General features: G+C 36.7%; 1 protein-coding gene across 1 annotated transcript in view; it reads right to left on the reverse strand.

Annotated features, from left to right (window-relative positions):
- LOC139690900 (titin homolog) overlaps nucleotides 1-22,761 on the reverse strand; it is a 370,135-nt gene that overhangs the window by 69,683 nt on the left and 277,691 nt on the right. The window contains exon 28 of the mRNA XM_071588519.1: nucleotides 8,980-9,025. Coding sequence (XP_071444620.1) covers nucleotides 8,980-9,025 — 46 coding nt within the window. The remainder of the gene's footprint in view (nucleotides 1-8,979; nucleotides 9,026-22,761) is intronic.

Genomic DNA, 22,761 nt, shown 5'->3' on the forward strand with positions numbered 1-22,761 from the left:
TTTGTACCTTAGGCTTTGTAAACGAAATTGCGATTAGATTTGGATGATGTCGTAAAGGAGAATATTGTACATTGAGGTAGAAAATTTACTTGTTTATAATTCACAACTACTGAGCTTTGATAAAGTATCATATGTTTTTGGATTGGATATTTTTAAAATGAAATGGTAATGTTAAACGCCGAATATTCACTAGCGATTTTTTTTCTAGTTTGTGCAACGTTGAATAATCCATGTTAGGTGATTTCCTTTCAGCAACATTCGTTAAATAGCGCAGGTTTACAACCGTAAATATATTTTTAAAAGAACAATGAGCATTAGGTATTCTGAACTAATAGCTTTAGAGGATACATTAAAAAAATTAACTAATTATTCGCTCGTTTATGCTAACAAAATTTGAGGAAATTAACTGATATTTCTTTTCAAAGATTAGTTTCAAATGTATTCGATGGTTTCTGGCTCAACTTTTGGAAGTTCATGTTCATGGAATGAAGAACATTCCATGGGCATTAGCTTAAAACTTAGGGCAAGTTAAGCTATAATTAGTATTTTAAAGTTAATTCTGTCAAATTTGTATTTCAATGGCGTTATCTTTGCAATTCATTTCATGATAAAAACTCCAAGAAAAAGCATTGAGAATTGAACGGTAAAATTTGGCGCAAACAAAGATTTGATCGGTAAATTCGCAATGAAATAACATCGCCATAAGTGAAAGATTTTAGATATGTTCATCGAAGAGCCAAAGGATACAATCTAGGGAGTTGCATCGATCGAGCTAAAGCAAATGGGAACCTTACAAGATGGAGAAAAAAAAGATAGCGAAGAAAGAGATGTCAAAGTAAATACAAAGGAAGTGCGCGCAAGGGGAGCCGTTTAGAGGGTTGAAAAGAAGGGAGCAAAGAAGAAATAAAGAGAACCAAGACTAATAAGGGATGAGATAAACAATCGGAAAAGGACAAAGATGAACAAAAAGTTAATCAAGCAGTGAGATGGATGGCGTGAGACCGAGGAAAAAATTCCCGACTTCACGGGAGCAAGCGATTCAGTGGCGGAGGAAGTAACACGGTCGGGAAGTTTAACTCAATCGCAAGGACACGAAGAAGAGTGGGATTTTTTCCTCGAAAGAACATTCTTTCGAATGCTCATTTCTCTTAATTAACGAGAACTTTTCCCATGAAACGGAGATGCGCGTGTGCTTCGTTTTTTATTACCATGGACTGAGCCGTTAAACTGTCCTCCGCTGCATCAACTTCCTCTTCGGGGTCTTGGTGCAATGGCCAAGAGAAAGATGGATGACCTCAGATGTACTCCATTATCAGGAGTAAGAGTATAAATACCAATGTTTCATATAAATCACTGCGCACGAACCTCGTCATACTGACTGATGCAATTGGATTGCTATAGAACACGAAGCTAGCCCCAAAGTTAACCTTTGCATCTTAGTTATCAATACTAAGTGTTTTCGTGAAGATATCTCAATAAAAAATTATCGCTCAGCGATAATTGTAAATACATTTGAAATACACAATCCGCACCAAGGCGACCAGAAGTCTTCCTCTTTTTCTGCAATTATTATGTATTTGCAAGTATTACGCATGTGATTCTTGAATAAATTAACGTTATAATCACATGTGTGTATTAATAAAAGTGGTGTGCCAAAAAATACCGCTGTGGTGGATTTCGAGGTTTTATGTAGATGTACCTACTGCAACCACTCAGTCGATATGAATGTGAAGAGCGTGTTGGTATATACTCCAAACATTTATCTTTCTATCACAATATGTACGGGGGATATTATTGAAAATTTGCAAACTGGGCATTGAATATTGATTAACAACAATGCAAGAATATAAACCGCACTAGTTTATTACTAAACCATATGTATGTAGTATATGTGTAGCAATATGCGAAGTTATTAAATCGAATAATAATAGCAAATTTGAATGTTCAGACGTGGGATGAAAAATCTGCAATAGTGAATCGTGATTTGAGCTATAAGGGCATTCGTTTAATTACGAAAACAGAGAAATACCTCGGAGAAGCATAGTGATAAAAACAAAAGAAGACCTTTGAAAACTTAGCCGCTATTTATATCTTCCGTAATCATGAGGAAATTGAGAAGCATCTAAATAAAACTCAGATCGGCCAATAGTTTGGGTGATAGTAGAAAAAAGATGACAATTATAGAACGGGGGTAATTAGAGAATTCGAAAATACGGTTGTATAAACGAGAAAATAATAATAGAATAAATCATTCTGAAAAAGAAAATCTTAAACATTATCACACCAATTGTTGTATTTCAGAGTTTTATGCCTTTAGCGAGTGTTTTCATGAATAGAGAACATGAAGAATTGACAAGAATTATCCGTATTAAGGGAAGACAGAATGTTCTCCGGGGATCATTGGACAAGGTAGGAGACGCGGTTTAAGGATATATTGACTATAAATACAATTAAAAATTACCAAGAATATGTGCGGAAAGAATAGACAAATATAAAGAGAATAGGGTTAAGGAAGGCATTCATTAAAGAGAGGAAGCTTCGTACTTCAATTTCCCTTCCCCTAAGATTACAACTTGCCGGAACTCATGAAGAAGAAAGTAGGTGTTGTTAGACCAACAGAGAAACTAGGATAGTAACATCTCATGATATAAAATTAAAATCTATTAATTTCATTTGACAGATTTGGATTAATTATCTCCCTACTCTCTAATACTGTCGGAATTAAATAACTTCGATATTGTATACAGCAAACAAAGAATAAAGATCATAAAAATGTGACTTTCAGGATGGTCCACTACTATACAGGAGTCATTAAATTCATACTTTCATGATAAAAGGTGATTGCACCGTAGGCCGTATTCCGCCCACTCGTACAAAGCATTAATTCAGTTGCTTCCTTATGTAAAATGAGTTACAATAATTCCTCGTGCATACTCGAATAGTAAAAAAATTATATAGTATTTGTATACGTGCTTTGCAGCGGGAATGATAACATTGGGGGGGGGGGTTTCTGAACAGAAGAATGCCGATCGAATCAGTTCTCTTTAAAATTTCAGCGACTAAGGGAAACTGGGTCATTTAATATGGTGCCTCGTGCAACAGGAGTTTTTGCTTGGCTTCAGAATGAAAGAAGAACAGCCACTGTGTTCCAGCATTTCTACCGAAACCCATCGCCAAGAACCCGAAGATCTGGTTCTGTGTTAGGAATTTCACCCATTTGGAATATATATACTCTTAGTGAGTGAACGCCATTCACACCACGTGCAACGCGTCCAGCATTTTACTATCGAAGGGCAGACCACCCGGTAGAGTATTTTGTGATTAATTCTTATAACAAATCGATAAGGATGAGCTAATAAAAATATATGCAACGAGATTTGTGGGGTTATGAAGCTACATTCACCAGACGATATCTCCTCAATCGAATGAAATCATTGTAGGCCCTTGAAGAATAAGGTAGAAAATCTTTCGCATAATTTTCCACGTGATTTACAGTAAAATACACGGTTTGAACTATTATATTAATGTTGCATTCAGAGTATACTGCCTCACTTGAATATAGACAGATTTATCAATTCTTTAAACCATGACCATTATGATCATAAAGTACTAACTCCTTTGAATACGGTGAACTTCATTTCAACTATTTGGATAATCTACTCCACTGCCATCAGATCCTCGGTAGTGACTTCATATTGTCTTTTATGGATAATATCATCCATGAAGTCATGGTGAACCTGTGACTTGATCTGGGCCATCATTAGTCTTAATGAAATTCGCTTTTTATGTATTTAACACATTTGTTCTTTTGAAATGCTTGTCTTTGAAGATTTTTCCTTGATAGGTTTAGATGTATAAAATAAAGAAGAGCAACAAGCGCGCAAAGAACTGACAGACATCAATCGTTAAGTAAGTCGTCCGCTCTCTTTACCTCATTGACAGGTGTTACGTATGTCCCCAGGAATGAGTGCATAATTAAAAAAAGGTGAATAATATTTTAAGGAATAGTAAAGAGCATATAGTTCATTACATGCTCATTTTTTATACCGGTAACATGTACGCATGGGAAAAGCGTGATTCGGCTGTACAGCCATACTGACAGAATTGGTGAGTCGAATCACCAAATGTAAATAAGAGAGGGAAGCATATGGTTTGAGAGGAAGGAGCGGGCAGAAAAAGTCACAGGTGAATGTAAAAGAAGAGCCTCTCGAAAAGAGGAGCAAAAGAAGCCTCAAAAAACCACAGAAACTATATAGGCCTTGTATGAAAGTGTCATAGGTACAGGATAGCGTCGTGTGGAACAAATACTGATACAGGGACAAGTTTTTTGATATAAGTAAAACGAATGGTGGTATGACTTCATCTATCTATAAAGGGAACTACCAGGAGGTAATTGGGCCACTTTTAATTATTCCAACAGATTGTTTAACTCTAGACCAGTCGAGGTCGTTACCTTTTTTTGAATACTTTCGAATTTGATTTTTATAGCATCAAAATATTTCAAATTATTCCTTCAACCCATTTTCGTTTGGAGAATTTGTTGAAATGTGTTATGAGGGACAATTTAAAATAGTTTCGGGGAGTAATTTTATTTTTGGTGCTCCCATTATGTTTACAGAAAAATACGTCAAGAATCCAGTGCTATCGAAATATTTTCCCCAAATTAATTCACAAATCTCGATAAATTTGCTCATCCTAACTCATATACTCTCGCAATAGTGCGGTAAAACTAAAAATTGAAAACAAAAGTTTAAAAAATCGCACATATGAGTATAAAGTAATTTCTAACACATTTAAAAACTACGCTAAGTAATTTAAACTGCATATTTGCCCTTTTTAAACATTCTCAATGCTGCTGCATTGTCATTTCCATTTAGCCAATGAATTTTTCTTCATTAATTGCCACCGCCTAAATTCATATTCCTACTCCACACCATATTTCTCATATTTATACTCCAAAGCATTATCAAATTATATTATTACGACTATTTTACGTTGATATCATGAGAATACACTCTCAACTAGGCTCTAAATGCGTTCCATTCCATCCGTTCTTTTTAAACCTTGTTCTCTCAACTTTCCCTCTCCGTTCTCTTCCGTTCATCTAACAATATCATCACTCTTATTTGTATTTGCGTTCATCCCTTAGTCCTATCGAAGTTTTTCCTTTACAACCAAATCCAAAACAATTTAGATTTCCTTCAAAATCATTCTGTATTTTTTCTACTTTTTCCATTCATATTTGGCCTTTTCTTTCACGGCATTTGACGGTAATCCTTCTTGTTTCTTTTTTATCACTACCACAACCCTTCTCTTTCTTATTTCTTCAGGATTCACCTTTCATTTTCCCAACCACACTTTTAACATATTTATTTTCAGCGCATTCAAAAAGATTTCCTTTCATACTCTCCCAACCAGCACATATATAATTCCGTTGTTGGTATATTTGCCTCATTCCACCTCATTTGAGTTCAAATAATTATCATTCATATACTTCCATCTTATTACTTAGAGCTTATCCATTTATACTCTCAACTCAAAACCTTTGCGATCTAATCTGTCTTGCTGCATTGCCATTTTATCCCCACATTTACTTTTCAAACCACTAACTTGTAGTCTGCTTCACATTCAGCACCTCTCACTGCCCCCAAATACTTCATCGTCACTCTTTTTCTCACCATTCACAAAGAATGCTCTTGAAATCAAAATTTTTCCAAGCATAAAATGAATAGGTTTACACTTAAACCATGCCATTTAGCAAAAAATCTTTTAACTTATGTAATAAAAAGGTTTTCTTCATTATAGTTCCCTCTGTGGTCACTTACGGTCGTACCAATTTTTCAGAGGGGTATCTTTTGTCACTAACCAAACCAGCCATGCCTCGTGATAGTATTATATCCCGAGAAGACACTCTCATCAAAACTTCTCTGTTATCCTCATAATTCACCCTTCACGCTGTCGGTCTTGGCGTCCAATAGCTAAGAAAAAGGTAAAATTATGAATCTTCGAATACCAACTGAAGAGCGATATCGTGTGCAGTAACTTGAATTCCTTACACGCACCTTCGCCTTCTCATTCAGCATTAAGATTACAGTCCGACTGCTGGGTAAAATATCGCCTACTCGTGGCCAAATCATTCCGTTTGGACTCAAACAACCTTGAATCCCTTGCAAATTTTTGTTCACACACAGAGAGCATATATTCGTCTCTCAATCGGGTGCTTCTCACTCCTCACATTTCGGGTACCAACCGTTAACGTAGCAACACTTTGTCCATTTCTTGACGAGTTAATCTTACGAACTCTCTCACCAATCATGACTGCCACCAACTATCCCTCCGAGACTTTTGTTCGCGTTGTGTTAACACTGAAATTTAGAGTCTGCAAGTTAGCAACCTGTGAAACGTCTGTGCCACACGTGGCATTTTCCACTACAGGTTATTGTCGGCACATTTTTACCAGAATGCCACAGTCAAAGCCGTATCCTAATAATATTTCAGGCCTGCATTCACTATTCTAAGCGATTAACTATCCTTCAGAAAGAGATTACTGCTCTGATAGCCAACATAGCGTTTCCCGCACCCCCCATCTCTGCGTGTATCTATTTGCACGTGTACTGATTCGAGCACCGTTCCGGGTCGGAATGTTGAGTGAGTCAAACAGATTTTTGATTTTTTCTTGACGGTCTAAGAGTACTACATATATGACTAAAAAGTATCATCTATCAATAACTCAAATTGCTGTAAAATTTCTTAGGAGTATTAAAATTTAAATGACTAAAATGGGCAACATTTAATTCTTCAATATTCGATTGAATTTTCCAGATAAATATGAAGTCAAAAGTACTGACGAGATAGTATCCACAGAGATACGTACATCCAAGTGGATGGGGACATTTTTCCTTCCTCTAAATTTGGATACCAGTAAAGTGCAAAATTATTAGCTAGAGGTGAATAACCTATATTATTTGAAAGGGAAAATTATATTTATCCTTTTCAGGATGCATTCATTGAAATTGCTAAAATGGAAATAACATCAAGTGGAAACGGTAGGAGATACGAAATTGTTCCCACCTTTTAAATTGAAGAAAAAACGATTTCAATCCTGTAAAGATATTAACGGAATTTCAATAGCATTGGTTTAAAGATCCGCCTTTTTCTAATAGATTTGAGGATAACACTAGAGCTTAGGCTGTGATCGAAGAGAGTTTGAAATAACACATTGAATTAACTTCTTTTTTTGCAGAATTAATTATTTAAATTCAGCTCAGAATCGTTTTGGCCTCGCTGTAACGATTTCATTGACGCTGCCGAAAACGGAATATAACCGCTTGGGGCTATAGGAAACCATGACCGATATGAGAACGTTTCATTTAAGTATCACGTCTCTCCACCTGTATTTTTTTCGTGACCACTCGACATTCGTAAAAATGATCCTGGTAATTATTCCACAGCGGGGGGAAATTTATATTTCTCAAGACGTCATCTCAAAGAGACAAGAAAAGTCAAATAACAGAATTCGATAAATTCGTTTAGATTCATTTAGAAACAAGTATCCAAGTATGATATTAACTCCATTACTGTTTCTAAGTATATCTTTTTTTCAAACAAATCACTGCCTATTTGAGGTTTTATGTTCTCGTAACTAGAGAGCAGGTGTGTATTTGAACGGCGGTTCAAATTGAAAATTGTAACACGATATATAATAAATTTAGGGTAGTCATGGCTGTCAATAAGAATTATTTTAATAAATGGCTCCTCTGAGGAGTGAACATTTTTTTGACGTATTAATGCTTTCTTTCCCACTACCACCGAAGCATTGCTTCATAATATCATTCTGTCATCTCCATACACAAAATACCGACGAGATTTTAATGCTCTAATCTCATTAGATAAGGGAAGGACTTTCTGACATTCTTTGCGACCTATTTTTATCTTGTTTTTCTATGAAAGTAGATCATATACATATATGTCTTTTCCTTCATAAAAGCTCATCTCCTGAGTCAATAGTGCCAAAACCAGAGCACCGACGGAACCATATTCATAAGCCAATCGGCTTGCCAACAAATTTCCCGGACGACGAATTGCCAGATTGAAATCTACACCCATGTCTGATCGATAAATCGTACCTGCGGCCTTTGGGTTAGAAGGTGAACGCAGATAATCACCACCTGATTAATGCCACGGGATAATACACTGCAAACTAGTTCAGATATTACTTTTACTCTATAAGAGTTGACTTTATATATTATTTTCGATCAACCTATACACATTTGGTAATTATTTTTTCAAATCGTATTTATAATGAAATGATGTTTATTATTTGCCATATATCGCATAATATATAGATGAATAAGACTATTGTCATGTCATATTCATCTACATGTTGAAGCATCACAGCTTAGTATCTAAAAATATGATAAATAAAATAGTTAACATTCTTCCTTTCTTTCTTCTTCGGGGGCAACCTCAGTGAAGTCTTTCATTGACATTGTCACCGGGCGTCTCAGATGGCAGATGATACAGCGCGTAAAGGAAAAATTAAGAAATAATAAGCACATATCCGGAACACTCGCCATCAATCGATCTCTCCGGTCGATCGTTATCGACGAATGCCATTATTTCAAGCGACAAATTAATAATCAACAAGTCTGATGTCGATTCACTCTTTGAATCCATCGACATTGCCCAATTAATGTGGTGGGCTGTATTTTAAGGAACGCGATTGCTTGTGTATTCACAAAATACCTGGGAAGCGATATAAGGAACAGGGAATAAAATGCATCCCTAACTTGATTTTACATGCGGTAATATATTTGGCACAAGGTTAGGTTTACCCTCATGTATTGAAAATCTCTCTGAACTGGTGTTTCCTGCATTACGATTATGTACATAAAACAATCATGAACTCTGAAAACTTTGGAGGGTGATTAATGAGTTCAAACTAAAGCACTTTATGTTTAAATATAAATGTCAACTCACCCATGCCTTATAGTTCTAGGCTCAGAGCCCTCTTCCATTCCTTGCCCTGCAAAAAAAGAGTACATATTTTAGAATACAAAAGCATTGTGGTAGTCAAAAGAGAATTAATATTTCATGTCCACCACTACCAAATTATGTCGATATTATATAGCAGTTTACGTAATAGATTTCCTAAAAAGTATCGTTACAAATAGTTCATAGCATAAAAATGCGATTCAGTCAAGCTTGATATCTAATTTTTTAAATTAATTAAATGATAATTTTCTAGAAATTGTTACTCAACTTAATCAAATGATTGGAAAGTCTATAAGTAAAAATAAATAAAATGTTCTACTCGCCAATGCATCGTATCTTCATAAGAACTGAATAACGAATGAATCATTGTAATGGTCTACAACATTACGCACAAACTCAAGGTTACATAATAATTACCAAGTTGAAGGTAGTAAAATGATTCTTTATAAGGACCTTATTCAAAAGAAGAACGCAGATGTTACTTGCAGGATATATTAGTTTTGCCTTTCTGATTGTGAAACTAATACCTTTTTAACGAGCAAAAACCATACATTAAATTGCTCTAATTTGTAAAATTAAAAAGTCATGAGTTCTCAGGAAGGCACGAATAATTACGCCTTAAAACATTTAGCAAAGAAAAAAATACCGCCTGAGTGAAGAGAAGTAATTAATTAGCCGGTAAACTAGAAAAAATTCGCGCATTTAGAAACGACGCAGGGCAAATGAATGTCAAATTGGATGCAAAAGTAATTACCCGGCATCTCTACCGTTCGTAAAGATTGGGATTGGAGGCGAGGTTGGGCTTATGATGAGGAAGACTCCTTTCGCCTTCATTAAAAAGTTTAAAGCACATATGTGGCGGGCAAACAAACGTCGGGGTCAGAAGTACCGACAAAAATGCAAACGGCAAAAATTTGTTTCGTAAGGTGTGAGGCGGCAGACGGTCCAAGGCGAAGAGCAATCTAATTGCCGCGGGAAGGAGAGGCGAGGGAGAAGGAGGGAGCACACCATGACCGCCTCCGGTGGACGAATAAATCACTCTCTCCCTCAATCTCTCCTCCCACTCCCGGCGACTCCGCCTTCTCCTTCCCGTTATTCATCATTCCTCCTGCCCCTCCCATTCCGCCCCCTTCTCCTTTTTTTGACTCTACTTCTTTTTCTTTCGCGGAGCCATCTGATTCTCCTCCTCCCACAACTCCTCCCTCAGTCGCCCTTCCTTCCATTGTGCTTTGCCGTGTGGCCGCAAGGGCGGGGGGGGGGGATATGTGAGGGAGAGGTGCGTGATAGGTGGCGACTCTTACGTGATTTGGACCGCGGGGAGAGGGAATGGCGGGGAGGATGGGGCGGCCGGAGTCGGGCGAGGGATTTTACCCGTGGGGGAGAAGAGGAGGGGGAGAGAAGAGGCGAGAGAAAGAGGGAGAGTGGGGAGGGGGTGGAGGGAGGGAGAGAGGAGTACGGCGGAATTGAGGAGAGGGAGAAACAAGTGACGGCGGTGACCACATCGGAAAGGCGCAAAACCCGCTCTGACTCTCAACTGTTTTCCGCGGCGCCGTTCCTCAAAAGCCCCTTCTTTCGCAACTTTCTCTCGTGGCTTTTGGTACGGGCCCCCCACTCACGCTTCAACACACCATCTGTTCGGGTTAATCTTTGGTAGGGACAGCCAGGGTTCATATGTGACCGAGTACAGCTGGTAAAAGTCTCCTTCACGTAAGAAAATTTCCGTTGCCGTTGAAAAATATCAAGTTTCTTGAATGTTTGGAAGAGTTTCCGGCTGAGCAACTCCGATACTACGCCCAATATGCCGAAGATAGCAAATACGTACTGATCACGATGCTTCACAGTGAAAACATATGTTGAATATGGTCCAGTGTAAGAAAAATATTTCATACTGGCTAGACCAATGGGAAACAATTTTAACTGAAGTTGTAATCAAACGTCACACTGCACATGCACCCCCATTATAATAAGTCGGATTACTGCGTGTCATAAATAACATCCTTTAATGTGAAACGAGCGACTAAAAAGGAGGAAAATTTTTGTTTAAGCTAAAGACTACACGACCAAGATTATCAATGCAAACCATAACCGATAATCACGGTGGAAAAACTAATTTAAAAACATTGAACTAAATAAATTACTTTTCATCAATTTTTTTATAGATTTCATAATCGCCTTAATTTAAATTAAAGGGCCCAACTAGATTTGCCGTTCCGATACATATTCTTCTGCGTGACACATACAATCATCTGCACATTTTACAACGCAACCTTTTTAGAATTTTGCTTTTAAAGAATAGATTTCAAAAAATGTTCAAATCACGCATTGGATAACATAAATAAAATTGGCCCAAAATATTTTCAAATTAGTTTATTCCCGCCGAATAATAAACGAACCAGATAATACACGTGCGAATTTATGACTCATACAATCTCTAAATGCGCACTGAAATTGCTATATCGTTAAATATCGCAAAGGAAGAAATGCAAAGGATGATTGAAATATTAGACGTGTCACAAATTCTTACGGAGATAAACGACTCAGTAATACGTAAGCATAGTGACACTCATAGCCTTAAAGGTACTCACACATTAATGGGGAAAGGATAAAAGCATTGACGGTTCACATTTTAATTCAACTTATGAATTTATATCAATACGAATTTATCATGAATTCCACCACATCGGAATAGTTAAATTTATGACTTATTCTTCGACAGGATTCGGTGGTAATTGACTTGCAACGTGCATAAAATTCTTCTTATTAAGAATAGTTTAGCGCGGTTAGCCTTGATTGAGAGTAGCCTTCTTTTAAACATTGATTGCCATTGCTGATAGAAATCTTCGACGATAGCGGTGACAACTAGCCATTCCTTAAACGAAAGACTTCCGTACTCACCAAAAAATTATCAAAATAAAAATGAATCAATTTTTTCGGTGTACGAAGGAATGACATATCTATACCCATTAATGAGTAAAAAAAATTATGAGGGAAATAATTTAGATGAAAATATATAACAGTTGATTTCAAAAAATAAAAGGTTGATTCAATCGCTATTACGAAGTATTTGATCGGAGTCCATTATTATGATATTCTTATACGGAGATACTACGGAGATATTATTATCATATTCGTACCAATTCGCTATTCATCATTTATTTGAAACAGCCCGACTTGCACCCTGTGATGTAAGGTAATGGAGGAGAGTGAGAATGCATGAAGCAGTTTGCCATTATCAACTTCCCTCGACAAAATGACGCCTGGGTATTTTGGTCAATGGCGCCACGTATTTACAACTCATCCTCGTCATCACGACCCATTTTAAATTCGCTTCCTCCCCAGCCTCCTATTCACCGGCTCCACGGTATAATTTTTTGTACATCCGTTAGGGGGCTGCCTTGAGAGCCAAGTGCTTCCTCTCCATCATCCCATTCCTACCTCTAAACCACTCATTCTCCTCCTTCCATCCATCCCCACTCCACGCCCTCCTGGGCCCTCGCAATCCTCCCGATACACGACCTCCAAACGACCTTCCTAACGGGAAAGCAAGCTCGCCGAACGGCCCTTGACCGCTCCATCCTTCTCTGCATATGTATCTCCTCTCACACTCGTTCTACTCGTCATTTACTCTTCTCTCTCTTCCATAAATATATATTTTTTTCTTTCTCCCTTCTCTCGTTATGGGAGCGGCTTATCTCCCGCTCCCGCCTTCCTTTTTTACTCTCCCCATCCTCCGCCACATCACCTCTCACTACTCGTTCCCGTCTACCACCGCTGATAACGATCCTCCAAAATGCACCTCGAGTACTCTTGCTCTCTTTATAAAGCGATGAAGGCGATACTTGACGGGAAAGTTATCAGTATGACGTAAGCACCATGTACTCTCGCGTATTTACCAGCAAGTGCAACGCTCTCGACGATGAAAATGTTTTATGAATACCATAAATAAATATTTAATATCTGCTGAGAAGAAAGTTATTTTACCATATAATCTCTCAAGCTGTGCTATCTGTAGTCGGCATACTAACGTAAACAGCCATCTGTAAATAAGTAAAATAGTAAGATATCGGCGTCCAACAGCTCTACGGAGTACTGTAAAAAGTTAATATAGCATTAGTATCTTCTATTAAGTATTTTCTTTAATTAGTACCTATGTGATTTTTCGATGAAGTTTTTAAACACAATTACAGTGTATAAACTACGAACAATAAATAAAAAATAAATTCATGCTTATAGGCTTCCCTAATGAATTCATTATTTTCGTGAAAACTGTTCGAAAAAGAGTTTACCCGTGAGCACATTTTTACATGTTTTTCTGGGCGAAGGCTCTGATACCCCATCTAAAAAGGTTTATGCAATTTTAGATCAAATAAAATGGTCCAATTAAAATACGAGCATGTGAAAAAATATTTCAATTTAAATGGCGCTAAAACTCTTATGGTTAAACACATTCCAACAGATGCAGAAAGAAACTTAAAAACATGTACACGGAAGGGGAGGCGTAAATATGGAATGAGTGGAGTGAAAGAAGTTTGGTGGCATAAAAAAATCATAAATCATCAATAAGCAACATTGCATAAATCTTTTTAGTCAAGTTTATGGAAAGGATAATTAATTCCTGCCATTTTATTTCGCCAAAAATCTCCTAAATCAGGAATTTGAGTGGAATGGTACCGCTGAAAAAAATCATAAATCTCTGAAGCGCAAACTGGTTAAAGTAATTTATCGAGACTGTCCGAGATCACTTGGACACGTAAACGATTTTAAGCTAAAAATTCAAATAACTCAAAGAGAAAGAACGTTTGTAATCATTTATTTCATGTTTTCCTCATCCCTGTTCATAAAGCGTGGAAAATATAAAGAGAAGCAATAGTCGCAACCGTGGCCTTCTAATAAAAAAATAATGGTCAATATTGCTACAATTACGAAACTTTTAACATTTATATTACGTCAATATCATTCACTTACAATTCGGCAGTTGACCATATATTTTGCATGATTGAATTTTAAAATAATCCAGAACTGTCAATGAAACGTTGGCACAGAGAAAAGAAAGTTGAGAAATAATAGAAATTAACTTATTCGTGGAAAACTTATACTATAATGAATATAAGTAAAAATATTGCCACTTGGTAAACTGGACAATTAATCTTAAAACAAAACAGAATACGGTTGAGTTGGAACAGCTTCAGATCTTGAGATATATATATATATATATATATATATATATATATATATATATATATATATATATATATATATATATATATAATTGGCTGACACAACATAACACAAATAGAAAAGAATAGACACATATAAAAGAACACTTACACGGTAAATTGTTCGAGCTTTCGGCCCTCTCAGGGGCCTTCTTCAAGAGAGGTCTCTCTTGAAGAAGGCCCCTGAGAGGGCCGAAAGCTCGAACAATTTACCGTGTAAGTGTTCTTTTATATGTGTCTATTCTTTTCTATTTGTGTTATGTTGTGTCAGCCAATTATTGTGCCGCTCGTATGAGTTTTTCCGTACAATCGTGGTATATATATATATATATATATATATATATATATATATATATATATATATATATATATATATATATATATATCGTATATATATATAATATATGCTATCATATGGTTTGTTGGCAAAGTTGTTACAACCACCGCTAGTTAAATAGACGTATTTTCAGATGAAATCCTTTTTCTTTTTAAAAAATTTTAAGCACGAGATTTAAGAAAATTTTCCAAAACTTGCAAAAATATACCAGAATGAAACAGTTCATTGTGATTATTTTCAACGTAACTTTCATTCATTTTACTACGCGTTGCTAAATATCATCAGTATATTTATTTGAAATAATAGTAAAAATCTGGAAGTATAACGAGAAAAACGCTTTCATTACACTATACTCGGAGGCACGCAGAAGGATAGATGGGAAACTACAACATTTGATCGGGAAAGATTGTACGAGAATCCGTTTCTATATTACTTTCGAAAGGAAGGGAAAAACATGGAACATAATGCAAGAAAATTAAAAAAAAAGTAAAGGAAATTGATCCCCAGGAAGAGCACGTATTCTCATATTTTATTTGAAGGCCAGCTATCGCTTCCTTTTCATTTTAATTAAATTAGCATTTCGGCCTGAGTTAACGTCCTGCAGAATGGATTCCAGACATCTTTCTCTTAACTCGTGCTCATTCTCCATTCTCCCTTCTTAGCCATGATGTACTTCACATTGACAGTTGCCACTGAATTCCACACCAGATACAGCTTTGACGATCGTCATTCTTGCCCAGAGTTTTCTTTTCCCACAAGTATCTTTTTCAGCTCACAACGAAGCATAGTAAATTGTTGACACATTAAAACAAACTGTTTAAACACCACTACGAGATGGAATATCTCTTATGTGTACTCCAAAGATCTATAAGATTATAAGTGTTACATTTATTATTCTATTTCACCTCTCTGAATTTTACGGGCAATCGGAGTTACGCGTATATAACGGAACGCCAGCTTCTACCTCAAGAGCTCTCATGTCTCGGGAAATGCTTTCATATTTTAGAAAATTATTCAGCGCGAATAGCCTAGGCTACGTACATAACATGAGTGCGACGTAAAATTCCAATTCCAAACGAAAGTGAGCTTGTGAGTAACAACATTTTTGCAGAAAACATAATACAAATTAAATTTATGGGCACTTCTACTCTGATCATATCACAATGCATTTACATTAAGATAACTTCAGCGGGCACATACATCGAGGTAGGAGGAATATCACGCATTTTCAGAATGCGAATGACAATAGGATATTGAAGGTTTTTACAAAGTGGGTAAATCCTCAGCTAAAGAGTAATCAGAAATTCAAATAATAACTGTAGACCTACGAATTAGCATTGATTAGTACCACACTCATACTGAAAAATGTTCTACCTCATCTGTTGACGAGTAATTTTGCGATTTCCCCCTCTAACCCTGTAACATAGCAAAATAATACATTGAAGTTGGCACTTGATCACCGCCAAATTCACAAAACCGCCGATATCTGAGCCTTGCTATCTTTAGCACTCTTTGGCGAAAATATTTTTATAGCCAATGAAATTACCCTCTATCTAATTATATATCTCAAATTATCACACTCGATTAAATAAGATTGACATTAATTATTATTGATCACTAACCATTAAAGGTTACCCATTCAGACTGAATCTGCGTCAGAGGCTGGCCTCATCCTTGAAATTGGTCCGCATCAAAGGCAAAAAAAGCTTTCCTAATTCATCCAAATCCCACGCAAAATATGCACTCGGAAATATGGTGTCCTATCACTTTAGATCCATTTTTTTTGGAATCGTGATTAGATTAATTGCGTACTAATTTTACTTCTCCTTTTAGCGTGAGCTTTCTTCACCAGCTCCTCATTCACCATTACGTGGCGCTGCTCTCAACCAGAGCCAAATCTCCCCTGCTGATATCACATATCACATTCGCTCATTCGCTCCGGCTCTTCCCTCCACTCTCCGGTACGCCCACTGATCGCATTGCCCACGCCTTGCTCAAACCCGCGACTTTTATCGCATCCTATAATCTACGGCTTCGGGAGGGAATGTTAAAGAGTGTCCATCAGAAAAAAATACCTATCTCCGAGATCGCGCGGGGTGCCGAAACTACGTATCTGGTATTTTGCGTGAAATAAATGAATAAATAAAGTAATTTTATGGAAATAGACTCCAAATGTGATCCAAGAAACAAAGTCAGGAAATATTATGTTCAATCAATGCGTAAGACGAAGATAATAGTGTTTCGTTAAACCAACCTGCCCGGGAAAATAATAGAGCTAAGGTGTAGATAGCTCCTTGAGGTTTAGGAGACTCATTGCTCAAAGTTTCAAGCAAAGAACTTCTCCGAATCAATCATAAACATGATATAAAGTTTTCTAAACCTGTGCGGAAATTCTAACATAAAATTTAGCATGCGTTTCACGCAAATATATTCTTACTAGAGGGCTCTAAATAAGGCATAAATGAGAACGCGAATGATGACTTATAACTGTGAAAAATGTACCTCTGGTTGACCAATAAAGCCCTGTTCTATCACGTAATGACATGATAGAATAATCGAATACGTACCCTCAAATGATTAATGGTTTGAAACGGAATTTATAATGGAATATTTAGGCGGCAAAAATATCTCTTGAAGTTCCAATGTTGTTAACCCCGAGAAAATAACTACAATTATTACTTGCCACTGTTTATTCATTTACAACCGAGACATATATTAGCACAAAAAACATGAAAACAGGAAAAATGGAAAAACTTATTCTATTTATTTAGAGTAAACTCCTAACGCATATAATGTTTCATGCATTTTCCCTTCGAATAAAGTACGATAGAGTAAGTAAGTAACAAAAAATGGTAATTATGAAGGAAATTAGATGCTACTTTGGAAATGGATAAAAACTGCAAAGAAATGAGACGGTACAGATACGGATGAAATAAGAATAAGAGTGGTGATGTTGTATAAGATGAATACAAAGATAGTTGAATGGAATATAATCATTTGTATAGACAGGGCGAGGCTTATGAATTTGAATAAAATGTATTAAGTGGGAAAAATGAATTAAAATAGGCTGAAGTATGTAATAAAGAGGTTGTCACAATATGATAAAAATTGGAATTTCTGAATAAATGAAAATGTGCAAGCATAAAGGCATATTTAGCGAAATTCTTAAGTGAAAAGGCAGTTTACTTATATATTTACGAGCGAATTGTCTACATAAGGTTTGTGAACTGTTGTTGAGCTAAACTATGAGAATAATTTTAGCATAATTTGCAATAATACCTTTGCATGAAGGAAAGGTTGTATCATAGACTATGAAAGTTGTGGTTTAAGATAGCTGGGGATATTATTAGAGGAAAGGTTGATTGAAATAGTATGGAAGATAAAATTAGACAAAGTACAATATAGCTATACCTCTTGTTGGTAACGTAAGAATCACTTATTTGCTCTTCAGCAAATAGTTGAGAAATTCATAGATAAGCACAAAAAAGTTAATGGAGCATTTATTGATTTGGAGAATGCATATGACATAGTCCAGTAAATATATGTAAGTTAGCGAAGAATTTGAGGAGATATTTAGTGAGTGAACAGTTCTGGAATGCTACAAAAGTATATATGAAAATTGCACGGTATAAGTATAAAACTGAAGTGTAGGTTGAGTAAATGGTTTGAAATGTGGTACAATACAATAACACATAATGTCACCGTGGCTCTTCCATGTTTTATGGATAAATCTATTAGGTATGGCTTGCTGAATAAGGTAGGGGTAATGATTACCGTTGTAAAAGTGTTTTCCTATTTGCAGATGATGCAGTGTTACAAGCTGAGAATGCGAAAAATCTATGGAAAGTACCGGAGTTTTTAGAGGTAACAGAGGAAATGAATTTATGGGTTAATCCATTCAAAATGAAAGTAGCTGTGTGCCAAAGTGAGGTTACTGGTAATATGTGAAATAATTTAAATCTGAATGATGTTCTAAGACAGCAAAAACGTGCGTGTAACGTGCGTGTGTGTGCTCCTACTCACATTATTATATGACACTGAAACTCGGTTATATCAGGATGTTCATACATTTCGATTTAAAGTGGAAGCATGGACTACTTGAGGAGTGATTTTGGTTAAAATGAGATAGACAGAGTAGGGATGAGGTGTGTATGAGAAAAGTGTACTGTGCTATTTTGATTATATTGACATAATGGGTGTCTAATCGCCAGAACGATATATACATGTCTGAGAAGAATGGATGGAGATAGGTAATGAGTGAACGCAACGAGAAACTCAAGGTTGAATGTGGACATAGACTATGAATATTAGAAGTCTTAGGAAACAAATAGCATGTTTCAAAATTATGTATGAATTTTGCATAGATGTAAAAATATGAAAAAAACATACGAAATATGAAATATTTAGACCCATGGAAAAAATTAGTGCGAGCGAATTATCATTTTAGTCAAGTACGAGTCATTATTTTGGTCATATCTTTTATAGAAATATCAGACGATCAGTTGTGAAATAGGTTATTTAAAATTTGCTCGGAAAAGCTGAAACCTATTCTCCTAATGACAAATAATTGGTAAATAAAAGATTTCACATGCGGTTGAAGCCTGTAAGTAATTCTCAAAAACTATAACTCGTTTGGACATAAACTCAAATAAATGTGATCACTGATTATAATTCTTTCTTTTTATCTCAAACAACCTCATGAAATAACTTAAGTTATCTTCTCTATCCGTTTTTATGGGTTAATGTGTTCAGGAGACGTCATAAAGATATCCAATTTCCAACCACCTGGAACTTGTTTGTGTGGAAATTTAACGCTGATGCCTTCGAATTTCATACACCTTGCTTTCATGATTGAACTATTATTTATCCTTTGTGCTCCACAAATCCTGGAGAATAGGAAAAATAAAGACTGAAACGGCAACGGGGAGGAAACAAGCCCAAACCCAGCGTCTTTCTCTCCATACTGGATTAGGGCTAGCGATTACTAGCGGTGGTCCCACCACCGAATTATCCCAGCTCCGAGGACTAACGCCCACTTTGCCACCCACGCTTTTCAGCCGTAAGTCAGCGTAAAGGAGTGGGCGAGGAGAGACAACATTCTCCTCCGCGAGTGGTTCCAAAATACGAGAGGAGGAAAAGGAAGCGATGGATGTTCCCGACTCCTAAATTATCATCCCACTCCCGAGTGCATGCTCACCCTATCCTTCCCATGCTCTTCCTCCCTCCCTCCTTCCACCAAAAACGTAAGACACGATTCCTTTTCTGTTATGCGTCCCCACCTACTCGCCGAAAACCGCGCCCATATACTACCGCTTGAGAGGGCCCCGCCAGCATACCGGCAACCGATCTATCTACTCCCTTCTCCCCGCACGGCCTCAGACCCAAGTCCCACACCACTAAGACCTCCCATCAACGCATTGTTTTCAATAAAAAGAGTTCTAAATGCGGGGCACCACCATTTTTCACGAGTGGCTTTCCTTCCAATTCTATATCCCATTTATATACGTAATCGACGCCGCCGGGGACCTCTGACGCCCGAGAAGCGGAGTGCTTGGTTGTGTACACATTATCCATAATTTATCATAAGGTATGGATAAAGCTGATTCACCGAATTTTTCGTCATAAAAAAGCTATTGTGATAGCATAGAATTATTTTCGAATATATTCATTTGCCTTTTACATTTCACTCTTCCTTGTCGTGACCACTATGGTGATGCACTCATGTCTCAATTCACATTTTTCAGTCTGATCCATCTTTATAATGACTTATTCATGCTGAGACTGTGCTAAGCTCTTTTCCCTTGAGCAATTTTGATCCCACCGTCATCTTCAGTTTCGTACATTTTTCCCTCTAACAGTAATAGTACATTAATAACAATGCATGATTTGCACTTTCGCTCCCCAGATTACTTATTTCATTCGATGTATCCTCTAGAGCGTTCGTGAATATACTCTGAAAGTATGCCAATAAATAATCATACGTGAATAGAGTTTGTTTCATTCGCACCATATAGATTTTCTCAGGCACACAGGCGATCTCAATTGAAGGCTAATTACTTCGGCATCGGCTGATAAGGGCGTACAATAGAACTGCAATACATGCCAACAAATCATTGGTTTGCGTCAACTTACAAAAATTACGCTACCACTTTCTGAAAGATATTGAATCTTAAGTCATAGCATTGAGAAGCGTTTGTAATGAAGTGACTGAGATAACAACGGAAACGGTAATAAAGGACGTGAAAGAGCTTTCCCCGAGTAACGAGTTAAATGAGTAAAAGGTAAAGCAAAATTGAGCGAATATTCTGGAAGAAAAATAGAAGTATCTCGGCAACATCAGGAGAGATAGTTTTCCGTATAGTTAATTAGCTATCAATTTATGCAATCAGATTACTACCGCAAGAAAAATGACGATAAAACTGAATCATTAAAAAGAATATCTTTTCACCACAATTTCGGGAAGTAAATGAGTAATGTGTACGAAAAAACTTCGCTACCGATAGCTTTCCATATTCTCTCATCGGAAACGACATATTTATGCTAAATTATTATCCGCCATTATTATTCACAAAGAAAAGAAAGATTCAGGTCCCAACCCTTTCTTATTCACTCTCCACTGAAGTTAAGCTACAAAGACAGATGCCGGTTTGGAAGGCCATAGTTATAACTTTTACTTTCGCTTATCCATTATGAACCCAACTGAATTTATGAAGGCAGTAAAATGAACATGAGAACTGCCGCAACTTTCATAAAAGTATCCCGAAGTCACAAAGCTTGGTTTGAAATAGCCAAACCTGATACCAATGAGATATTGGTATAGCAAGCAAAGGAAATCAAAGCGGGCGTCTGAACGTCTCGCGGGTGCCCGAATGCTAATGAGAGTCCAACTCCATTCAAATTCGCAAACATCCGATCGTTCAAAACAAAAAGGGAAACAAATGAGCAATGGACGGCGAAGGAAGTTGGCGACACGCCCAACCATGCCACGTCGGCCATCAAAGCTGTTGGAAAGCTAAATGCGCCCGTTTACGGCCCAAGTGCACGAGGGAAAACGAAAAGAATAAGAAGGGGAGGAGGAGTAAGGGACGAAGGGAAGTAAAAAATTAAAGGAAAATCTTGTTCCTTCCTCTTTCACTTTACCTCTCTACACATCAAGAGAAAACAAATGAATCGCGAGTCACGCACGGGGTGGACTGGGTGGTTACGTTTAAAAATAATGATGACACCAATGGTTAGGGTGAATGGAATTCGGACGGGAGGATTGGCTTATTGCGAGAGAGAGAAGGAGAAAAGTGGGATGAATCGTGAAGGAGATTCGTATTCAAGAGGGTGCTAGCACGTTTTGAGCAGAAGAGAGAGAACGAAAGACGAAGCGGAAGGTAAAATATTGAAAAATGAAATAATTACTGATTAATTGCGGTTTAGAAACAAATACAGTTTTAAAATGTTCAGTCAAACGCCTAGTATACAACTGTATGTAATACGGCACATAAACAGTAAAAAAGTTCGCATTCATCAACCAGATGATTCATCTACCTCACGGAATTTTTTTCTTTCCAGTATGTTATCATACTTTTCTCCTTTAAATTTTCATGCTTTATTTCTCTTCTAGAAATAAGTTACTCTATCTCCTACAACGCATTTTAGAAGAAGTATTTTGATATTGCATTGTAAGAAGATACCTTTTGACATGAACTGTAATGCTCACAAACCACTGTTTAATGTGAAAATATAATTTGAATCCAACAATTTGCTATGCATTCGTTTAGATATATAACTGAACGATAGTGTTTGTCGTATCATTGAAAGTTAACTATTAATTTAATTAAAAATTGCCTCAGAGTTCCGAAAAAGACTGATTTCATAGAATATTAATTTTTACTCTGAGCTTTGCGCTGAAGAGCAAGGAGGAAGAAGGTGGTCTAATATATTTGCCCGATTTTGCGAAGGAAGTTTTAGTAATAATAATTAAAATATCCTCCTTTTATTTGCTTATTTGTGAATTGCATGCTAAATAAAGTAGACACCATTAGATGATTTTCCCCTGAGAACTTTGGTCGTGACATCTTTCAAATTACTCCGACGGATCCCAATATTCAAATGATAAACAACCTCCTTATATGATCGAAAAGATAAAGGCATGTGATTTGTATGTGACGGGCGATAATGGATATTTTGCAAGTCTTTTGACAGAGGGGAAGAATTGGAGGTGCA

This window comes from Hetaerina americana, unplaced genomic scaffold, assembly GCF_022747635.1.
Source record: "Hetaerina americana unplaced genomic scaffold, ioHetAmer1.1.p SCAF_3, whole genome shotgun sequence".
In the NCBI taxonomy this organism is placed as follows: domain Eukaryota; kingdom Metazoa; phylum Arthropoda; class Insecta; order Odonata; family Calopterygidae; genus Hetaerina; species Hetaerina americana.